This window comes from Perca flavescens, chromosome 6 (genome assembly GCF_004354835.1).
Source record: "Perca flavescens isolate YP-PL-M2 chromosome 6, PFLA_1.0, whole genome shotgun sequence".
NCBI classification, from domain to species: Eukaryota; Metazoa; Chordata; class Actinopteri; order Perciformes; family Percidae; genus Perca; species Perca flavescens.
Genome location: NC_041336.1, coordinates 14988500 through 15007359, shown reverse-complemented (window position 1 = coordinate 15007359; position 18860 = coordinate 14988500). Strand labels below are relative to the sequence as shown.

The 18860-nt window shown below is 40.3% G+C and overlaps 1 protein-coding gene across 4 annotated transcripts; it reads right to left on the bottom strand.

Annotated features, from left to right (window-relative positions):
• Nucleotides 1-395: 395 nt before the first annotated feature.
• mtf1 (metal-regulatory transcription factor 1) lies at nucleotides 396-18579 on the bottom strand. Of its 4 annotated transcripts, none has more exons than XM_028580054.1 (11): nucleotides 18493-18579; nucleotides 15647-16191; nucleotides 11408-11646; nucleotides 8824-8955; nucleotides 8459-8532; nucleotides 6748-6881; nucleotides 6203-6280; nucleotides 5911-6004; nucleotides 5152-5816; nucleotides 4723-4792; nucleotides 396-4000 (listed from the first exon to the last, which is right to left on the bottom strand). In XM_028580054.1, exons 2-11 carry the CDS (start codon nucleotides 16124-16126, stop codon nucleotides 3510-3512), a joined length of 2457 nt encoding a protein of 818 aa, XP_028435855.1. In that variant the 5' UTR covers nucleotides 16127-16191; nucleotides 18493-18579; the 3' UTR covers nucleotides 396-3509. The 4 variants fall into 4 exon arrangements, with proteins under 4 accessions (XP_028435855.1, XP_028435858.1, XP_028435857.1 ...); XM_028580057.1 differs by lacking the exon at nucleotides 18493-18579 and adding an exon at nucleotides 17898-18049; XM_028580056.1 differs by lacking the exon at nucleotides 18493-18579 and adding an exon at nucleotides 17817-17897.
• Nucleotides 18580-18860: the final 281 nt, after the last annotated feature.

Sequence of the window (18860 nt, the reverse complement as noted above, 5' to 3'; positions counted from 1 at the left end):
TAATGTCTGTCTGCCAAAACTAACTGGTAACTTAACCCGTCATGTCCCCCACAGAACCTGGAGGACCTCGAGGACAGACTGGTGACCCTGTCTGAGAGAATAACCCTGTGCGACAGAGTCTTCAATGGCTTGAAAGATCTAAGTGATATTCTAGTGGTGAGCTCACTTTTCTCTCCTTGGACGTTTGTGACTTAATGCAGATTTTTAAACCTTTAATCTTTTATTTCCCACAGAGAAAATCTCTCCAGAATGTGTCCTTACCACCGCAGAAGTGAAGTGACCAGAAGTGGGACAATCTTTTTTTTATTTATTTTTTTTTTCTCTTCCTTTTTTCTATTATGATTAAACAAATTTAAAGATCAACTGGAGACTTAATTGAGCAGAAGAAGCAAACATTTCAGTGACAAGGATAAGATTTTTATTAGTATTATATTGCTCTCAATTCAGAAATGTATTATCATTACTTTATACGAAACAAGCATAAGCAAACTTCACATTATACATTCTTTTAAAAAAAGAAAAATACTAATCCTTTAATTAGTCACTCTTTGGGTGTAAGGCATTCCTTTGGAAGCATATCGTTTCCTTTTTAAATATTGCCCAATTGAGAAAGCTAATTCTTGATCTAAAACACTGATCAATCTGCTTCCAAACAAATGTCTCCATCAGTAATTTTCTGACCTTAGCATTTCAGGTAAACTACAGAGACAAACTTGGGCCACATCAACAACCATTTCTCTGCCTATTGATTTAAAACTGTTTTGACTCTCATTGGTGAAAATAAGCCAACAAATAATCCACAATTTTTTTTATTTTTAAAGGTGAAAGGCTGAGATGATTAAATGGAGTTAGCCCAAATGAAGCATTTATTAAAAAACAAATGCGTACATTTGACCAAAAAAATTCTTAAAACAGAATCATTCCTTCACTAACCACTTCAAACAAATCCAGTTGGTTTTAAAGAGCATGTAAAAGGGGCTCTGTGGTGCCACATTCATGGGAACACCACTCCAAATATGAAATGCAATATACTGGAGTTCAACAAACCTGCTTTTAACATTGTATGCATTGGAAAGGCAACTTTTGCTCTTGAGTTCCGCATATAAAGTTGTGGCAGAGTATCATTTAATGAAAGGAGGGATACATATTTTTGTCTTTGAGTCAGTATTTAAACTGGTGAATGCTGCACATAAAATTGCATAGTTTTGTTCTTTGACAGTATGCATGTATAAGAATATATATATATTGATGGTATGAATTTGACTTCTGGCAGTAATTTCACAAAGTGCCTTAACAAGGAAATGGTGAGTAAATGATCCAACATTTTTGTAATCCAATTGAACCAAGTAGGGACACTCCTGATATCTCATACTGCATATGTGGAATGGAGCCTTTCACAACTTATCAACTGCCTTCTTGGCACCTCCTAAATTTTGGCAAAAATAAAGCCAAGCATGCATTATGTGACAAGCATGTCAGTTTGGTTTGATCCTTCAACCTGGAATTCAAATGCAGAATCACATCACTTCGTATCAGTTATGCTGAATATCCACAAATTACTTTCCAAACAGACAGCCGGAAAACAATAGTTTCTAGGAAAACCATAAGCTTTTTTTGTCTCAATGCTTTTGCCTTATCGTGATCTGCTGCTGGAAAGATTGCCCGAGACTCAGTGAAGAGGAGTGTGTTGGCATGTTAATGGCAAGTCTGTCTAAAGCAGAGACTGTCAAGGCAAGGAGGCTCATAGAACAGTTATGTTATAAGGCCAAGTACCTCTACACTCTAGTATACAGGGCATAATGCCTTTGTTCTATCATCATTGCATTGTGTCCCGTGTGAAACAATACTGTTAAATTGTACTCTCAGCAGGAGGCTGTGTGTTACATATATTTTCTTACTGTGGGGACTATATAAAAGCCCAGCTGCTTGAAGAACTATTCAATTAAACAGCAAACAAAAAAACAAAAAACACTCCTCTGCATAAATGTGACTGGGGAAAATACAAGGGTAGAGGATATACATTAGCTCCAAACTCAGAGTTAGTAATTCAAAAGTCTATACAAAAATACAAATTCTAGAATAATCTACAAGTTTCTCAATATGTTTACACTAAAATGCACTGTATTTACACTGTCTCCAGGACACCATCTTTTAAATGCTACTTTAACAGCAGTTGTATACAAAAAGTCTGTAGTGGTGCTGCACCTCAGCTAACAAGCTCAGATTCACTGTACAAGTTAGTGTGCAATAAACAGGGAAGAGTGCAGCAAAACGTAGGGCGACTGCAAGTGTGGGGCATCTAGTGAGGAAAACTTATTTCTGAGAAACAAATGAATGGAACCAGGATCAGTTATGACTTGATGCATCCCTGAGAGGGTCCCAACCCTATAAAACATGGGATGTTGTTGACAGTAGTTCCTTACCGTTTCATTCTCAACAATTTTTGCAAACAAGCAGATCCTCGAGGATAATTTGTTTCACTGTGCAGTCTACAATCATCTTTTCTCAAACTTGCTTTTAGCAATATCATTACGTTCTTTCAAAAAAAAAAAAAAACGAACAATTCAGTAACATAAAAACAGCTCAACTTGAAAATACAAGTGATTGGAATAAATTAATAGATTTTTCTGCTATCTTGAAGATAATAGTATTAGCAGTATAATGAAAGAATCAAGTATTTAAATAAATTAACATGTACAATTTTAAATTAGTTTAAGTTATAGGCAACTTATTGATTTCACTTAAGACAGGCAGATCCGATCACAGGTTCTTTTCTCAATTAGTAAATAACTTTCGAAGTAAAAAATAATAAATCACATTTTTTGGACTACACTAGTCTTCCTAGAAAACAAAAATACTGAGGAAATCACTTCATATTGTATGACAGCTATATGGGGGGCTATGTGGCCAACTGCTTCAAATTCCTACTGGGAGCAATACAATTAAATTCCTCTAATACAGTGCATTCTGGTCATGGTTGCATACCAGCTTTGAGCATTTGTTAGGACCTGTAGTACAGTACAAGGATATACAGACACGTTTGGTTTTCCTGCTCAGGTGTCGGACCTTCAAATCAGGAAAATGGAACTCTTAAGTTATCAGTGCTTGGACAACACTCATTTGAATCAATCAATCAATTCAGGGTGGACACAGAGGGGTTATTATATACAGTTTGATTATGTTGCTAACAAAGGATCTACTGCATTCATTAGCATTAACTTTGCTAAATCTCATCAAGCAAACTAATCCGTTTTTTAAAAACTCAACTACTGCAATGAATCAACAGAAAAATTAGTTTGTGTGTGTGTGTATATATATATATATATATAGCACAATGCTATACAGAACAGAATGCACTGCAGGTGCAGGGGGTTTGATACACACACTATATAGGGAGAAAGAAGAGGCGTCGCTGTGAAGAATGACTCGAGATGTGGGAGGAATTGATGCCTGTGGATGAGTTGGCGCAACAGACAAACACACGGCGCCAGACTCAGAAGGCATCTCTTCTAAGGATTGCCATCAGTGGTCATGCTGAAGTCGTCAGCGACCAGCAGCAGAGCCTCAATGTTGGCAGCTGTCTCAGGGCTCTGCAGGGAAAGGAAGTCAGAAACATCCATATTGGCTAACCCGCCAGACGAGGGAGGGTTTGTGGCAGTGCTGCTCCCTATCGTGGAGAATGTCTGAGCTGAGAAGGAGGAGGAAGAAGAAGAAGAAGAGGGTGCCTCCAGCCTCACCTCACCCACCTTAGAGGAAGACTCAGGGGGGCAGCATGAAGAAGATGAGGTTGCTGAATGATGCGGAGGCTCTGGGGGTTGTGATAGTGGGGGAGGAGGGGGCTCTGGTGGTTGCGGCTGTGCTGGGGCTGAAACAATGGAGGAGGCACTCTTTGAACCCTTGTCTTTAGCAGCGTCTCTGCAGGCACACTGGCACTGGCAGGACTCCTCCTGTTTGATGATGATGACAGGCAGACTGAGGCCGATCTGCTGGACTGAGCTGCCTGAAAACAGAAACAATTTAAAGTTCACTGAAAACAAGAAGTAAAAAAAACAAAAACACATTTGCTTTCCAAGTGTCCTGCAAAGCATATCAAAATTAAATTACTAACTGCTTAGTAAGAAGTTGACATTGATCAGTTGTTGAATGAGAAGAGAGCAGAGTTGATGCCACATGTACTGATAAACCTCTCGGTCAACAAATAAAAGAATGTGACAGAGGGAAACCTTTTTTTCCACCAACTTTCAAAGCAGTTTATATCTTGTTCCTTCTCAGCATTTAAACAGTTACTTTTAATGAGAACTCCAATCAGAGATGCTTAGTCATGACTCTTTCGAAGAGGATAATAAAAAAGCTATAACAAGAGGTCAATTAATCGGTAAGTCGACAATACTTGCTCTCTTCCTAGCCTGAATATTTTGAATGTTATTGCTCCTGTGCCTTTACTTGTCATTTTTATTATTAAATATTATAATGGTATATCATTTTAACTGTTCTAGCACAGTGCATTACTTGAGTGTCAGCATCTTGGAACTGCATTTGTATAATAAAACCATTGTGACTGTATCTTAGTGGAGCTCACTGGACACCACTCTACTATCTAATGAATCCTATTAAAGCCAAGCACTGCACTGGATGGCAAAACAAATCTATGATTTCATTACAGCCTTTTGGCCAATGTCCCAAACATGAAAATATATTATAATGTACTACCCATCGACTTACCAGCATTTCCTCCCACTGGTATGGCTGTCGTGAAGAAAACTTTTTCCACTTTTGGAGCTCCTTGATGTGGCTGCAAACAAACGTTAAACACCACAGTTGAAGCTGGATAGAAAAAAGCTGGGGACACGCTAGAAAATAAAGTAACATCTATTCCTTTGCTACACTTACTGCAAATACAGAGTTAGTGCTGACCATGGTCTTAGCTATCCCCACTGGTTTACTTTACATATCTGTTTGTTAAATTAGGCTTTTGCACAATTATGTAAGTGCATGGCATGCGGTTTGCTAATCCTCCCACATGAACATACTTGTGATTAGAAGACAAAATGCAAGAAATCCCTCATTTAATGCATGTAGGAATGTGTTTTTGAACTTAAGAACGATTCACAAAATTAGTACAACTCAAGTCTGTGTGGAAGCATTACTCACTGTTTGTTCTGGGTTCTGCTGGCTGTTGGCAGCACTGCTGAGGATCCACTGGAGGTTCTGGTCAGACATGACCAGGCTGGGCTGCAGCAGGTTTGGGGTGGGAGCTATGGTGATGGTGGCAGGGGTGTTAGCCAAACCATGGCCAGGGTTGGGGGCAGGAATGTTGGCCAAAGGCACAGGTTGAGATACAGCTGCCAGAGCATCTGTTGCGGTGGCCGCAACAACAGACATAGGAGCGGTGCCTGGTGCTGGGGTGGTCAGTGCTGGAGCCGCTGGAGGAGTGGACATGGCTGGTGGTAAAGGCGTGGTCTGGGTGGCACTATCCGACGACAGGAATGTGGGTGGCAGTGCCACAAAGTGCTGAGGGGTGACGTTGTTTGGCGCTTGGACAGAAGCCTGGGCAGGCACATCGGAGCTCTGCTGAGGCCCGGTTAGTTGCATGAAAGGCGGAGGCTGCGTGGAGCTGACAGTGGCGGGGACAGCGGCAGGGGTGGAGGCCTGAGAGGAAGCGCTCTGACTGAGCTGGGAAGGAGCCTCCATGACTGTAGTTTTGTGGGAACAGGGAGATGAGGAAGTAGGATGGAGAGAGAAAGAGATGACAGACGATCCATCAGTCACTACCGACCGGGTAGACGTCTCCAGGCTGAAGGGTTCCGCAAGGCTCTCTGAGGAAGGGAGGAAAAAAAAAAAAAAAAAACCCATCAGTGAACAAGAACATTCAATACAATTCAAGCTGTCGGGTTTCGAAAAAGCACTGACCGTTGGGATGGGCATCATCTTGGCTGACACTATTTTCAGGACTCTGGAACATGAGCTCAAAGATTTGCACATTGCTGAGGTCCAAATTGTGAGCCTGTAATACAATTAAATGACTTTACCAAGTATCACTACAGCCAGAAACTCTTGTTTTGCCTCTAAATTCTTGACAGTGACAGATAAACTTAGGTGTCAAGTAGCTGCCTGGTAATTTGCATCGTAACTAGCTTGACAACTGCTCAACATTTTCAATCCACTGTCTGTTTAACAAAGCTGAAGCAAAGGCCAGACTTACATTATGGATGTTCTCTCGTAGCTCTGAGTCTGTAGAGATGAGGCTCAAGTCACTGAGGCACAGGGAGTGATTTGCATCCTGTAATTAAGAGAGGAATCGGACCGGATTAAACTTGCTATGGGATCAAGCACCAAATCACTGTAGGAAAACGATATTGGAAAAAAAGAGTACAACACCTACTGTATGTTACCGGCGCATTTTACTTGAAAGGAACCATTAACCACAAAAGGTAAACTAGCATGTAATGATATAATTAATGGCATAAAAAATGTCCATTGATGAGGACATTTAATGAGAGTCATTTAATCTAAAGATAAATTATTTTCATAATAACTTTTAGATGTATGGTGGTTAATGCAGTGTAGTGTGAACCCCTCTAACTCAGGTCTTTGTAGATATATGCAAACGTCCACATCAGGCAGATATGTAGATTTTGTTTTTAATCAAGTTAATATTATCACTGCCATAGTGTCATGTTGCTCTCAGGCTGTGCATGGACAACATGTACCAACATTGAGAGACAAAGTTGCTGTACTGTGACTCACTTCAGAGAGCGGATGGGTGAGGGTGACAGTGAAAGGCTGTCCTTTGTCGTGTCCCCGGATGTGACTCTTCAGACTGTACTGGCTGCTAAACGTCTTCTCACAGCCATCACTGGGACAGTTGAACGGCTTCTCCCCTAGACAGAGGGGGAAGCATAAGGACAGGTAAGAGCCACTATGTACAGCCTATATCATTTAAATGTAAGCCAAGATAAAATTTGCTACTTAATTTCTTAACTTTGGAGAAAATGTTACAAAGAAATGTAATAATGACCTATTGCAGACACTAAAAATGTACATGAATTTATATTAAAGACTAAAACAATATGGAGGTAAATTACAGCACTTGGGCAGTTACTTTTTCCATCACCAGAGTGAGGCTTTTGCTATTTATGATACAATAAAGTCCTTTGATCCCTCAGGTGGCACTGCATTAAAAAACAACATTATTATGTAAAAGATATTACCAGGAACACTTTGGAAAACCATTGTCAGTTTTAACACAGTTCGTCGCTACATCTACAAGTCCAAGTTAAAACTCTACCATGCAAAGCGAAAGCCATATATCAACAACACCCAGAAACACCGCCGGCTTCTCTGGGCCCAAGCTCATCTGAGATGAACTGACCCAAAGTGGAAAAGTGTGCTGTGGTCCACATTTTTAATTATTTTTGGAACTCATGGACGTCATGTCCTCAGGGACAAAGAGGAAAAGGACCATCCAAATTGTTATCAGCGCAAAAGGTCAAAAGTCAGCATCTGTGATGGTATGGGGGTGTGTTAGTGCCCATGACATGGGTAACTTGCACATCTGTGAAGGCACCATTAATGCTGAAAGGTACATACAGGTTTTGGAGCAACATATGGTGCCATCCAAGCAACGTCTTTTTCAGGGACGTCCCTGCTTATTTCAGCAAGACAATGCCAAGCCACATTCTGCACGTGTTACAAAAGTGTGGCTTCATAGTAAAAGAGTGCGGGTACTAGACTGGAGACACTTCGTGCAGTCCAGACCTGTCTCCCATTGAAAATGTGTGGCGCATTATGAAGCGCAAAATACGACAACGGAGACCCCGGACTGCTGAGCAACTGAAGTCGTACATCAAGCAAGAATGGGAAAGAATTTCACCTACAAAGCTTCAACAATTAGTGTCCTCAGTTCCCAAACGCTTATTGAGTGTTGTTAAAAATAACACAGTTGTAAACATGCCCCTTTCCCAGCTTTTTTGGAACGTGTTGCAGGCATCAAATTCAAAATCAGTGAATATTTGCAAAAAAACAATAAAGTAAAATCAGTTTGAATATATATATATATATATATATATATATATATATATATATATATATATATATATATATATACATACATACATACATATATATATATATATATATATATATATATATAGAGTACTTGAAAAACTTATTTATTTTTAACTTAGCTTCTAAGCCATCGGGTCCAGGAGCACAGCCAACAACAATTAGGGAAGTTATTTTCCAATCGTTACAAGTACACATGGCGACAGTAAAAACAAAACCACATAAAAATGTTTTGGCTGCAAGAATAACCCATTTGGTTGGGATATTCAGATTAACTACGCGTGGGAGGCGCTGGTAACAATGTAAATGCAAATCAGGCATAGCTGAAAACATGTCCTAGTTCAAGCTTCCTTAGAAAAATCAAGGTTACATAAAACAAACCAGTAATATGTACCTGTGTGTGTCCGTACATGTGTTTTTAGGTGATGACTTGCAGCAAAGGCTTTGCCACAGCCATCGTGGTCACACCTGAAGGCAAAGACAAGAAAAAAAACCCATGTCAGGAATGCTTAGGACCCGATGCAAATAGACAACAGTGATAAATTGGGAAACTTGTGTGTTGAATATTTAGGGCCTCTGCTTAACCAAAATGCAGCTCCCAAAACAACAGTGTGAAAGACACTATGGGTAAAAAATTTGAATATGAAAAAACCCTAAACATTTGATTAGTGTAGACAAGCAAACACTAAAACAGACTAAAAGAGATGTCTGAGTATCTATTAGTATCACAGATCTTCATGTGATAATGGAAATGCTCACCGGAATGGCTTCTCCCCAGTGTGTGTGCGAATGTGCTTCCTCAGGTCGCTAAGTGTGGTAAAGTACTTTGTGCATCCCTCTGATTCACAGTTGAATGTCTTGCCTGTGTGAAGTCTTTGGTGTGCTTTTAGTCTGCAGAGACAATCAAGTGTGATTCATTAAACCACAATGGAAGACATGAAGAGAGAAACAAACTAAACACAGTGGCATTAAACGGGCATGTGTTCATTTGTGTTGCACTTATTTTATGAATGTCTAAAGCGCATATAAAAAGAGTCAACAGAATCTAGTCAGACAGGGAAAACGACAAGTACACGCTCTGCCAATGGCGGTCGTATAAGAGAATCTGGGTGGTATGGAAGATGGTGAGAGGAAAGTAATGTTATTGAAAAGAGAATCCACCCATGTGTGGCATTTGTTGGCTGCCTTAAGTACAACCCTCTGACAGGGAATTGATGGCAGTGGCACAGCTCCACCAAGCCCCAGACATGTTGTCAGAGCAACTGAACCAATACAGACCAGAGGGCTTGTGTGTGAACTGCTTGAGATCACAGCAAAATAAAGCAACATCTGAACAGTGAAAATGCTGCAAACAAAAAGCATGCCTGGCATTGGTCAAAGTTGACTTAAACTGTAATTGGGCCTAGTGCTGTCAAAAATATATAATCATCTACCTCATTTTAAAATAAGATGCATCTTTAATGACCAAATTCACCCCTTCACCAACATTTTTAGTTGAGCGAAAAGGGGCAGATAAATGCAAAGTAAAAACTTGCTTAAATTACTTATTGTGTCCATCTCACATTGTATTATTAGAATAAAACTTAGACATGTCGGTATTTTGACAACACTAGTTCGGCCATCTACTTTATGGTAGGACCTGCCTCATAATTGACTTTGTATCATGACACAATCCAATCTTGATTAGTTATACTTAGGGCTAGGGTTGGGCATCGAGAACCGATTCCTACTTGGAATCGTTTAAAAAAAATTATGATTCCATCGGAATCGTTTCTTTATTGGAATCGTTTGGAGGAATTGGTTTAAAATCTGATCATGGGTTCCAGATTTAACATGCGCAAGTTTTGGTTTCTGTAGCGGCCAAGCGCTTGTTGTGTTGCAGCCATTGAGCAAAGCAAGCGGCACTCTAGTGTGGCTTTATTTTACATCGAAAAAGCCCCGTCAAACTGTACCCCTCCTTTGAATCAAAATAAAACTTTCCTCTTATTTATGAAATAAGCATGTGACCCGTTTCAGCTCCACCCCTCAAAGAATTGGAATCGATAAGAACCGGAATTGAAAGGAAGAATCGGAATTGGAATCAGAATCGTTAATATCCAAACGATGCCCAACCCTACTTAGGGCTGGGTATCAAACTAACATAGTACCAAGTAGTACTGAATTCTTCAGTCATACAATACCAGCATTTAATCTTTTTTGTACCCATTTAAAAAAAAAAAAAAAAACACTATTCGGTTTTGATCGCAGCCAATCACCGCAAGCGTTCTTTGATTTAATGCCACTTGTGATTGGCCCACTACCACAGCAGCTACAACCCATACAGTCTGTGGTGGGGTGAAGTCGAGTGTGGTGTAATTGCCACCAAAACGTTCAAAAGTATAGCTATACTACACACCTGTGATGTCTGATAAATGCATTAAATGTGAAAGGATTATTTTAAATTAAGTACTCTTATTGGTATCCGTATCCCTTAAAAGGAACACACCGACTTATTGGGAATTTAGCTTATTCACCGTAACCCCCAGAGTTAGACAAGTCCATACATACCCTTCTCATCTCCGTGCGTGCTGTAAGGCTGTCTGACGGCTCCAGTGGCATCAGGCCAGCACAGAACATGCAGGTGAATGGTTCCAGCAATCCTACTGCTCCCAATAAGTCTCAAAATAACACCAACATGTTCCTATTTACATGTTGTGATTTGTGGAGTGACAGCGTGTACAAAAAACAACGTAACATGAGACACAGCCGTCTTCTAACCGTAAACAAACCGGGAACTATATTCTCAGGCGGAAGAATATAGTACTTGGGCGGAGCGATATGCTCGCAGCAAGCCTGTCTGAGAATATAGTTCCCGGTTTGTTTACGGTTAGAAGACGGCTGTGTCTCATGTTACGTTGTTTTTTGTACACGCTGTGACTATACAAATCACAACATGTAAATAGGAACATGTTGGCGTTATTTTGTGACTTTTGTCACAAATCGGAGCAGTAGGCTAGTTGGAACCAGTTACCTGCAGGATCTGTGCTGGGCTAAGCTAATGCTGGAACCGTCAGACAGCGTTACAGCACGCACGGAGATGAGAAGGGTATGTATTGACTTGTCTAATTCTGGGGGTTACGGTGAATAAGCTTATGTCCCAATAAGTCGGCGTGTTCCTTTAAAAAGGTACCATTAGTACTGCTATCATAATTTATTAAACCAATACCCAGCACTACTTATACTACAGTTCCTAGACACTGCTAACAGAACCTACAGTGGTGATAATGATCTGAATATCACCCATGAGGAGAAATAAAACACAACAAAGCCATTTAAAGTAATTATTTATTCTGTAAAGGTTTACCTGTATAACGTGTTGAAGGCCTTCTCACAGCCTTGCACATCACACTCAAACGGCTTCTCCTTGGTGTGAACACGGACATGGATCTTAAGGCTGTAAGAGGTGAGGAAGGCCTTTCCGCAGCCCTGTTGATTACACACAAATGTGTATTCGCCTCGGTGCGTCTTCTGGTGTGTTCGCAGGTTTCCTGCCGTGCTGTATGTCCTGGTGCAGCCTTCGAACATGCACTGGTAGCGCTTCACCTAATAGAGAAATGAAGAGGAGGGGGACATCAGTGCCTAAACATGCTTGAATTCCACTCTACTGGATGAAATCATCCTGAATCTGAAGACTAATATAACATTAACTCCTTTAAAAATCAATTACATAGTCTTCAACCGGCATTTCAAAAAGCCTGTGAAAAGTAATTTGCAAATTCACCTCAGTAATAACCAGCCTGGCCATACGATGAAGTGACAGTCTGACCTGGTATGACCTTTCAGACAGGACCTGAACTCAATGACTCAGCTACATGTCAGCACATGAATTGGGTGAGCACAAAGAACAGCGATGAGGACAAACCCCTCATGCAATACATCCCATTCAAGTCTGTTTTACAACGCCAATCTCAGCTGCAGTGTGGCAGTCCCCGGCCCTCTTCTCACACAAAAGCCCTGGGGCAATGTGGATAAAAGCAGTTCATTCTCTTCTTCAAAACATGTTATCCTGAGTTGAACACAAAGTTAGGAGGAGGAAGTGTGTGGTGGGCCACCTCAACGAGAGGATCCCCTTTCTCAGCCAACATTATTCCTGTAACTCACTGTCCTGACCCTCTTAGAGATCTTTTTAAATCTTTTCCCATTAACATGACATGGCCGTAATAGATCAGGTAATCGATTGCTGAGTAGCCAGCAAAGTGGGTAAATTGAGAGAAAACATTTTACTGTAATGTCATTTTTACACAAAGTAATATAGAGACCTATAATGCATGTTTATGACGCCTTCCTTTTGATGAAGACCTCTGAGATCAGTTGAGTTTCAGCCAAAATTGCAGCACAATTTCCAAGAAAGCAAGCCAATTGAAATGACATTTTTATGAAGGGACTGATGTCGAATTCAAACTAAGTTTTAAACTATTTATTAAAAACTGCCTGACTGTGAATGATATTACACATAGCAGTTAAGTGCTAATGCATGTTAATATTTCTTTTTATAAGCAAAAGCTCAAGTTTCTGATGTTTAACATTTCTTATGGTGCAAGTGATTGCCTTTAGTAAAATAACTGGCACATAAGTGAAACCCTACGTTGTTCATCCTTACAGTCTCAATGCTTCACTTCAGGACACATCCTCAAACAACTCATCATACCATGAAAAACCTGCTTAGTTGTTGTACATACAGTGAAAGTGATATAAAGCTGAGTAAACTTCCTGTCAGTCAGACAAACATTCATCTGATTTATGGGTAGTCTAAGGCTACTCATTTTGATTTTAAGGATGTGGGAGAGATCATTTGTATATACAAAACGTCCATGCAAAGCCACTGTAGGAGGCCTGCTAAAGCTTGTAGCTCAGTACTGTATTCATCTCCCACACCATCGTGACTCTTCTCCACGATCAGTTTGATCATTGTGAAAGAGCATTGTATGCCTTGGTCTCCCACATGCATAGTGGAAAAATACCACTCCATTACAAATTAAATGGTTACGTGAGTGTATTTACAGCAACATCACTAAGTGCTTGACGTTGCTTGTCATTAGTTTTTTTCTTGACACCTGTTGAACAAGAGGCTGGAATCTTTGATTTGTTGTTCACAGGAAATAGCCGCTCTTGGGTCAGCTCTACTCTTGTCATGCTTTTCAAAGACTAAAATGACACTGAATACACACGGAATTGAATACACATAACACAATTAGCACACAGTGTGCTCATATTGATATTAGCAGGATGCGACTGCGTCAATTTACTACACAATGTGATTTTGTTGAAGGTTTCTTGCATTTTCTGGCGTGTGCACTTCAGTTTAGGGATAATGAAGTACCGTAAGTGAATGGATAGTTTATTGTCCTCTTGGAAATTCATTCTGTGCCTCGGGCAATCATCAAAACAACGTCATAGCAAATCAAGCCATAATATCGTGACAATGACAACAATATAGATAAAAACCAACCAACAATGCAAGGACAATGACGGTGATCAAGACAATCGAACATTACATAAAGATCAAACAAACACCATGCTCGTCATACAACAGTAACACAGACAGATACAGGCCAACTTCCACACACACAGTATCATATTTTGTTTGTTTAGTGATATTATTCTGCTGGATAAAAAAGCCTTGCAGGCACGCAACTTCACAAAGAAAGTACCCTGTAACCTCAATCTCATGTCAACACATAGTTTTTACTAAAAAGGGGATGTGATACATCCTCAAGAATGGTCTCATTTTCTTGTGACTCAGAAACATCCAAACAGTGTTGCACCATTTTGTTGGAGCAGGAAATATTAACCATCAGTGCAGTTTCTTCTCATTTATAGACAAGAAAAAGTTGTATCACAAATTCTCCACACATTTAAAATAAAAGAGATCCAGTTTCTATACTGTCTACAGAAATGTGTAGGTTTTTCATCCACAACTTCAATGACAGAGGGGTCTAAAACAAAAAAAATTTTCTTAGGTTTTACAAAATTCCAAGATTTTTTTCTCAGTTGCCCAAACTGGGCTGACACCAACTAAAAGAGTGATCAGTCCATTCCATCCACAATACCTTGTCTCATCATTGATCAAACCAACACTTGCTAGCTTCTGGGGAGTTTACTCCCCGGAGTCCTTATGTTTTTTCCCCCAGCGTATTTCCTTGGAGAACGTTGGCACAAAGGTCCTGGTTCCAGCTGTCGCCGTGGTCCTGCTGCACTCCCTGCTGAGCTCAGCGGTGCCCTGCAATGTCATGCTGCGTCCTGCTGAACCCTGCAGCTTCTCGCTACATCCATCCATGCTCTGCTGGGCCACGCTACATCCTCTAACGCCCTGCAGCGCCCTGATATGACATGAACTACTACAACTACCATTGAAGTCACTGTTCCATTATTATGTGACTACTATTGCCCTTGTGGGGCCTCTGTATTAACATTAGGGAAAAACACTGCATTCACTTCAGCACTCCAGCCATCTTATGATGCTACTATTCACATCCAGCTGTAATAGTTTTTTTATTAAAATATAGTCTTACAGTATTCAATATAAACCGTACAAACTGTAATGGGTTACATTTAATTTAAACCCCACCGGAAACCGGATTTGTATCACTAACCTCAGTCTTCATTATAATAATAGATGGTGAGGAAACTGGTAATTAATTAACAACCTCTCATACAACTGTATGTGCATCATCTGACATTGGAAACAACTGACTAAACACAGGACTGACTTTCCCCCTGCAGTCCTTTAACACCCTAACATTTATTCGGCAAGGACTTAGCAATAGTACTTTGCATTTCACTGAGGAAAAGCATGTAGACAATAACACTTGCTATACTGTTACATTAAAAATCTGACAGTTTGTAAGGCTGTTGTCAGATTGATCTTCAAACAATCTGCTGTTCTGTTGAGCAATTGGCTGGAATGACTGAAGAGCCTCCACAAACCAAACCAAACAATTACTTCAGCACTGACCAAACAAAACCAAGTATCAATCCTTAGCATTAACAGCTGACTAGGGCTGTGCGCGATTGAAGAAATTCTTAGTCGACTAACACTCATTCAATTGTATCGACTAATCGATTAGTTGATTTATTCAACAGATCTGTAAATCTGAGTTTCTCCGCAAAGAGTCATGCAAAAGCACCACTTTAATTCTTGTGTTTACCAGAGATGTGTTTGTACGTTTCTTGGAAATAAGTCACTTGAAATGAAACACATGAAAAAAGCATAAAACATGACTAATCAACTAAAGAAATCTAAGTTGACTAAGACCAAAACGACCGATTAGTCGACCAATTGACTAAGAGGGAGCAGCCCTACAGCTGACCACATTCTATCGTCATGTCTGTTGTAATTGGTGTGAAAATGAATTTGCACCATATGTTACTGAATAGAAGCACAAAACCTTGATACAAAAATAAATCATTGTACAGCTGTGTTCAGACTGAACATTCAAAATAAAGAGATATTTTTGAGAACTTTTGAGGACATACACATTTCATCAGTATGTAGGCGCTGTAAATCCTTTACATTTGAAGGAGATACACCTATTAGGCTTACCTCTCTCAGCTTGGTCTCTGGGCACTCAGAGTGCAGGGTGAGGGTGGCCCCCTCTATGTTGCGTGGCATGCGGGTGGAGCCGGGATTAATTGTGAACTGGATCTGGTCTGGAGAAATGGTGTGGTGCACATAACCCTGTGACATGCCGTCAGGGTCGTTCATAAACGCCAGCGAGACATCCTCCTCATCTCCATCACCTTCCCCTTCAGTTAGGAAGGTGACCCCGTCTTCGTCCCCTCCACAGTGACCCTCTTCTTCGCCCTCCTCATCTAGCCGGATAGGGTCCCGCTCAATGAGTACTGTGGTGCGGTCGTACACCCGACCAGTGGACGTTGAAGGCTCAGCGATCAGGTCATCATCTTTGTCAAAGTGGATCTTGTCTTCTTCTTCTTCTTCTTCGTCGTCGTCGTCCCGCTCCAGGTGATCCACCTCCACCTCAAAGTACATTGACGCCGACGTATGAGGGCCATTCTCACTCATGGTCCCTGGTGCCTCTCCTTCCTTGGCAAGGAGGACTGCACACTGTTAACTGTTAACGTTACAGCCTGCAATATGAATTTGCTAAATTATTAGTATTATGTGGCAATTCAAAGAGCTTTACATATGGCATAAAAAGGCACTAAGATAAGATATAAGAGACACAGTGTGTTATTAAAAGACACATAACAGGGTTTAAAAAGGAGTAAAATAAAAGAGAAGATGGACATATGCTAAAATTGAATAAAACCGATAAACAGGAGAATGAAAATTACAGTGCAATTAGAATGAAGTGCATGATATGAATAAGTTTGATTTAATAAAAGGCAGTGCCAAAAAGAAATGTCTAAAAAAGAACAGAGTTGGAGCAGACCTCATGTTTTCAAAGCAATTCTGTCCCAAATGATCTGAGAGGCTTGGAAAAGTCCCTGATCTAACGTAGCAGTGGATGAGATGAGTGGCCATCAATTCAAAATAGAGAGCCACGTTGCCTTGTTAAAAGAGCTCAGCGTGGAAATAAGAGAAAATGTTTAAATTGATCATAACAGCTAATAGAGAGTAATGCATCTTGAAGGCCTGTTCTGATAGAAAATAACAATTACCAACAACTGGCTAGACACAGCCTCAAATATGTGTGCTATATCTAGAGCGGGGCTTTGATTATACTAAACACCAATGTAAATACGTCCGTGGGTCAATCAAAAGAAGGTTAATTATTGTCAGTGCTGAAAAAACGTTTTGCGTCCTAGTAAGCCAGCGGTCAATAGGACACATTAGCCCCGTTAGGGCAAACTAACGTTACAGAGACCACACCGAGATCTAGAACTTTCTGATTTCACGACATAGTAGCGGCTACGGACATGACTGATTATATCCAAACGATTAACATTCCTCAGGCTACCTTTTATAAAAACGTTATGAGTAACGTATGAAAGATGTCACACTCACAGGATAATGGCAGTTAACTTTTCCATAGTCGACACGGCTAGCTAACGTTTACAAACACAAGAGTGGCCTGATGAACACGCAGTGACTATGAAGCCGAAGATAGCTTCCGATTCGGCAGTTAAGGGGAAACTTAAGTGAAATACATTGAAGTTATAGCTAGCTAGCTTCCGATTCCGCAGTATATGTTAATGGAAACATAACTTGCATTTCTGAGCAACTCCGCAGCACAGTGGAGATAGCTAGCTAGCATAGGTCTGGCAATGCGAGACTACCGAGCGACTGATGCTCCGTTTATTTGCACATCTTACTGACATTTTAGCTAGCTAGCTAAAGCATTAAAGCTGTCTGACTTTAACATTTGTTTTTTAACATTGCAGGTCCAGATTTAAAAAAAAAAGTATACCTATTTCCCTTTATTGCATAATTATGTTGCATTTTCTCAAACAGAAGAACGCTTTCACATCTCTCAAAGTGGGTTTCAGACAGTTTTAATGCTTTAACGTTAGCAGTTTTCACACATCTATGCAGACAGTAAGAGGTGCAAAAACGGAGGACCAGTCGGTCAGCAATATAAGGTATGCTTCCCTTAACATTTTCTGCCAATTTGGACGCTGTCAATAGAAGCTAACTTCAGCCTTAACTTTCCCTTAGTTTCCCCTTAACTGCCAATTCGGAAGCTAACTTCAGCGTCGTTCAGTAACTGACAAGTTTACCCCGTTTGACACACAATATAGCTAACGCTTACCGAACTTAATGTCACGGTACCGAGGTTGTTACCCGTGCACCGTCATGCAGGCTTTGTAACATTCCGCTGGTTGATACTGACCTGACGTTATTTCAAAGAATACATCTCGGTCACATCGTTAACGTTACTAGCATCAGAGATATGTCGCTAGCTTCCTGCTACAAATCATATCAAACCATAGGCGAGTATTTTCTTTCCTAGGTTGGCAAAGGCATACACCGGCCTGCTCTGCCTCTGACCGTTCATGCCTAGGCCATCCTAGGAAATCCTTTGGGCAAACTGTAGCTAGTTCGTGTATATTAATACCTCTATCGTTATAAGCAACTCTGAACGTTATGCCACTTGACTGCAGTCAACATAACAGTAACCATTTTTGTATTTTGCTTGCGAGCGCCAAATAGCAAAGTGAACGGCCAAGTCAACTAACGTTATCACTTATTTCTCTGCACATGCATAGCTTTGCTAACTAGCAAAAAATTGGTTCATAGCTAGCTAAGCTAGGGAGCTAACGTTAGCTAGTAACGTTTGCCAGTCCACTGTCGCCAGCTGACATTACCTATCTTCCACGCAAGGATAACAAGTTGTATGTTACCAAGTGATACACTGACTAACACCCAGTAGTGTACTAACGCTTACGTTCATCAACTACATGGAAATTACATAAAAATATATTTACCTGTTAAAATGTAAGCCTTATCCCTAGGCTTTGGATGTTTAGCACTTTCTTCCTATCCCCTCCGTAGGATACCAACGTCACTCAGTCATTCGTGATGAATTATGGGAAATAATGCTAAATTAAAACATAAAATGTAACCCTTCTAATGATGTGACTTTTGACTTTTTGTGTAAAAAATGTGATTCTAAATGCAGGGAAGGGTATTCTCAAACAAACATCAGAAAACTTAGCATTAATTAAGTGTTCTTTGTTGATTGGCAAAAATCACCAGTGAGACACACCTTGTTTCCAACAGTTTTTATATAAAAACAATATGTTGTTGAGATCAGAAACATTAAAATAATTTTTTTTAAATAAAATATACACAC

Excerpts from the sequence above, each read along its gene's own strand:
- mtf1 (XM_028580054.1), bottom strand. The coding sequence starts at position 16,126 with ATGAGTGAGAATGGCCCTCATACGTCGGCGTCAATGTACTTTGAGGTG. Across the intron at positions 11,647-15,646 it reads CAGAGACCAAGCTGAGAGAG|GTGAAGCGCTACCAGTGCAT; the intron begins GTAAGCCTAATA and ends TTTCTCTATTAG. Across the intron at positions 6,281-6,747 it reads TCACCCATCCGCTCTCTGAA|GATGCAAATCACTCCCTGTG; the intron begins GTGAGTCACAGT and ends TCTTAATTACAG.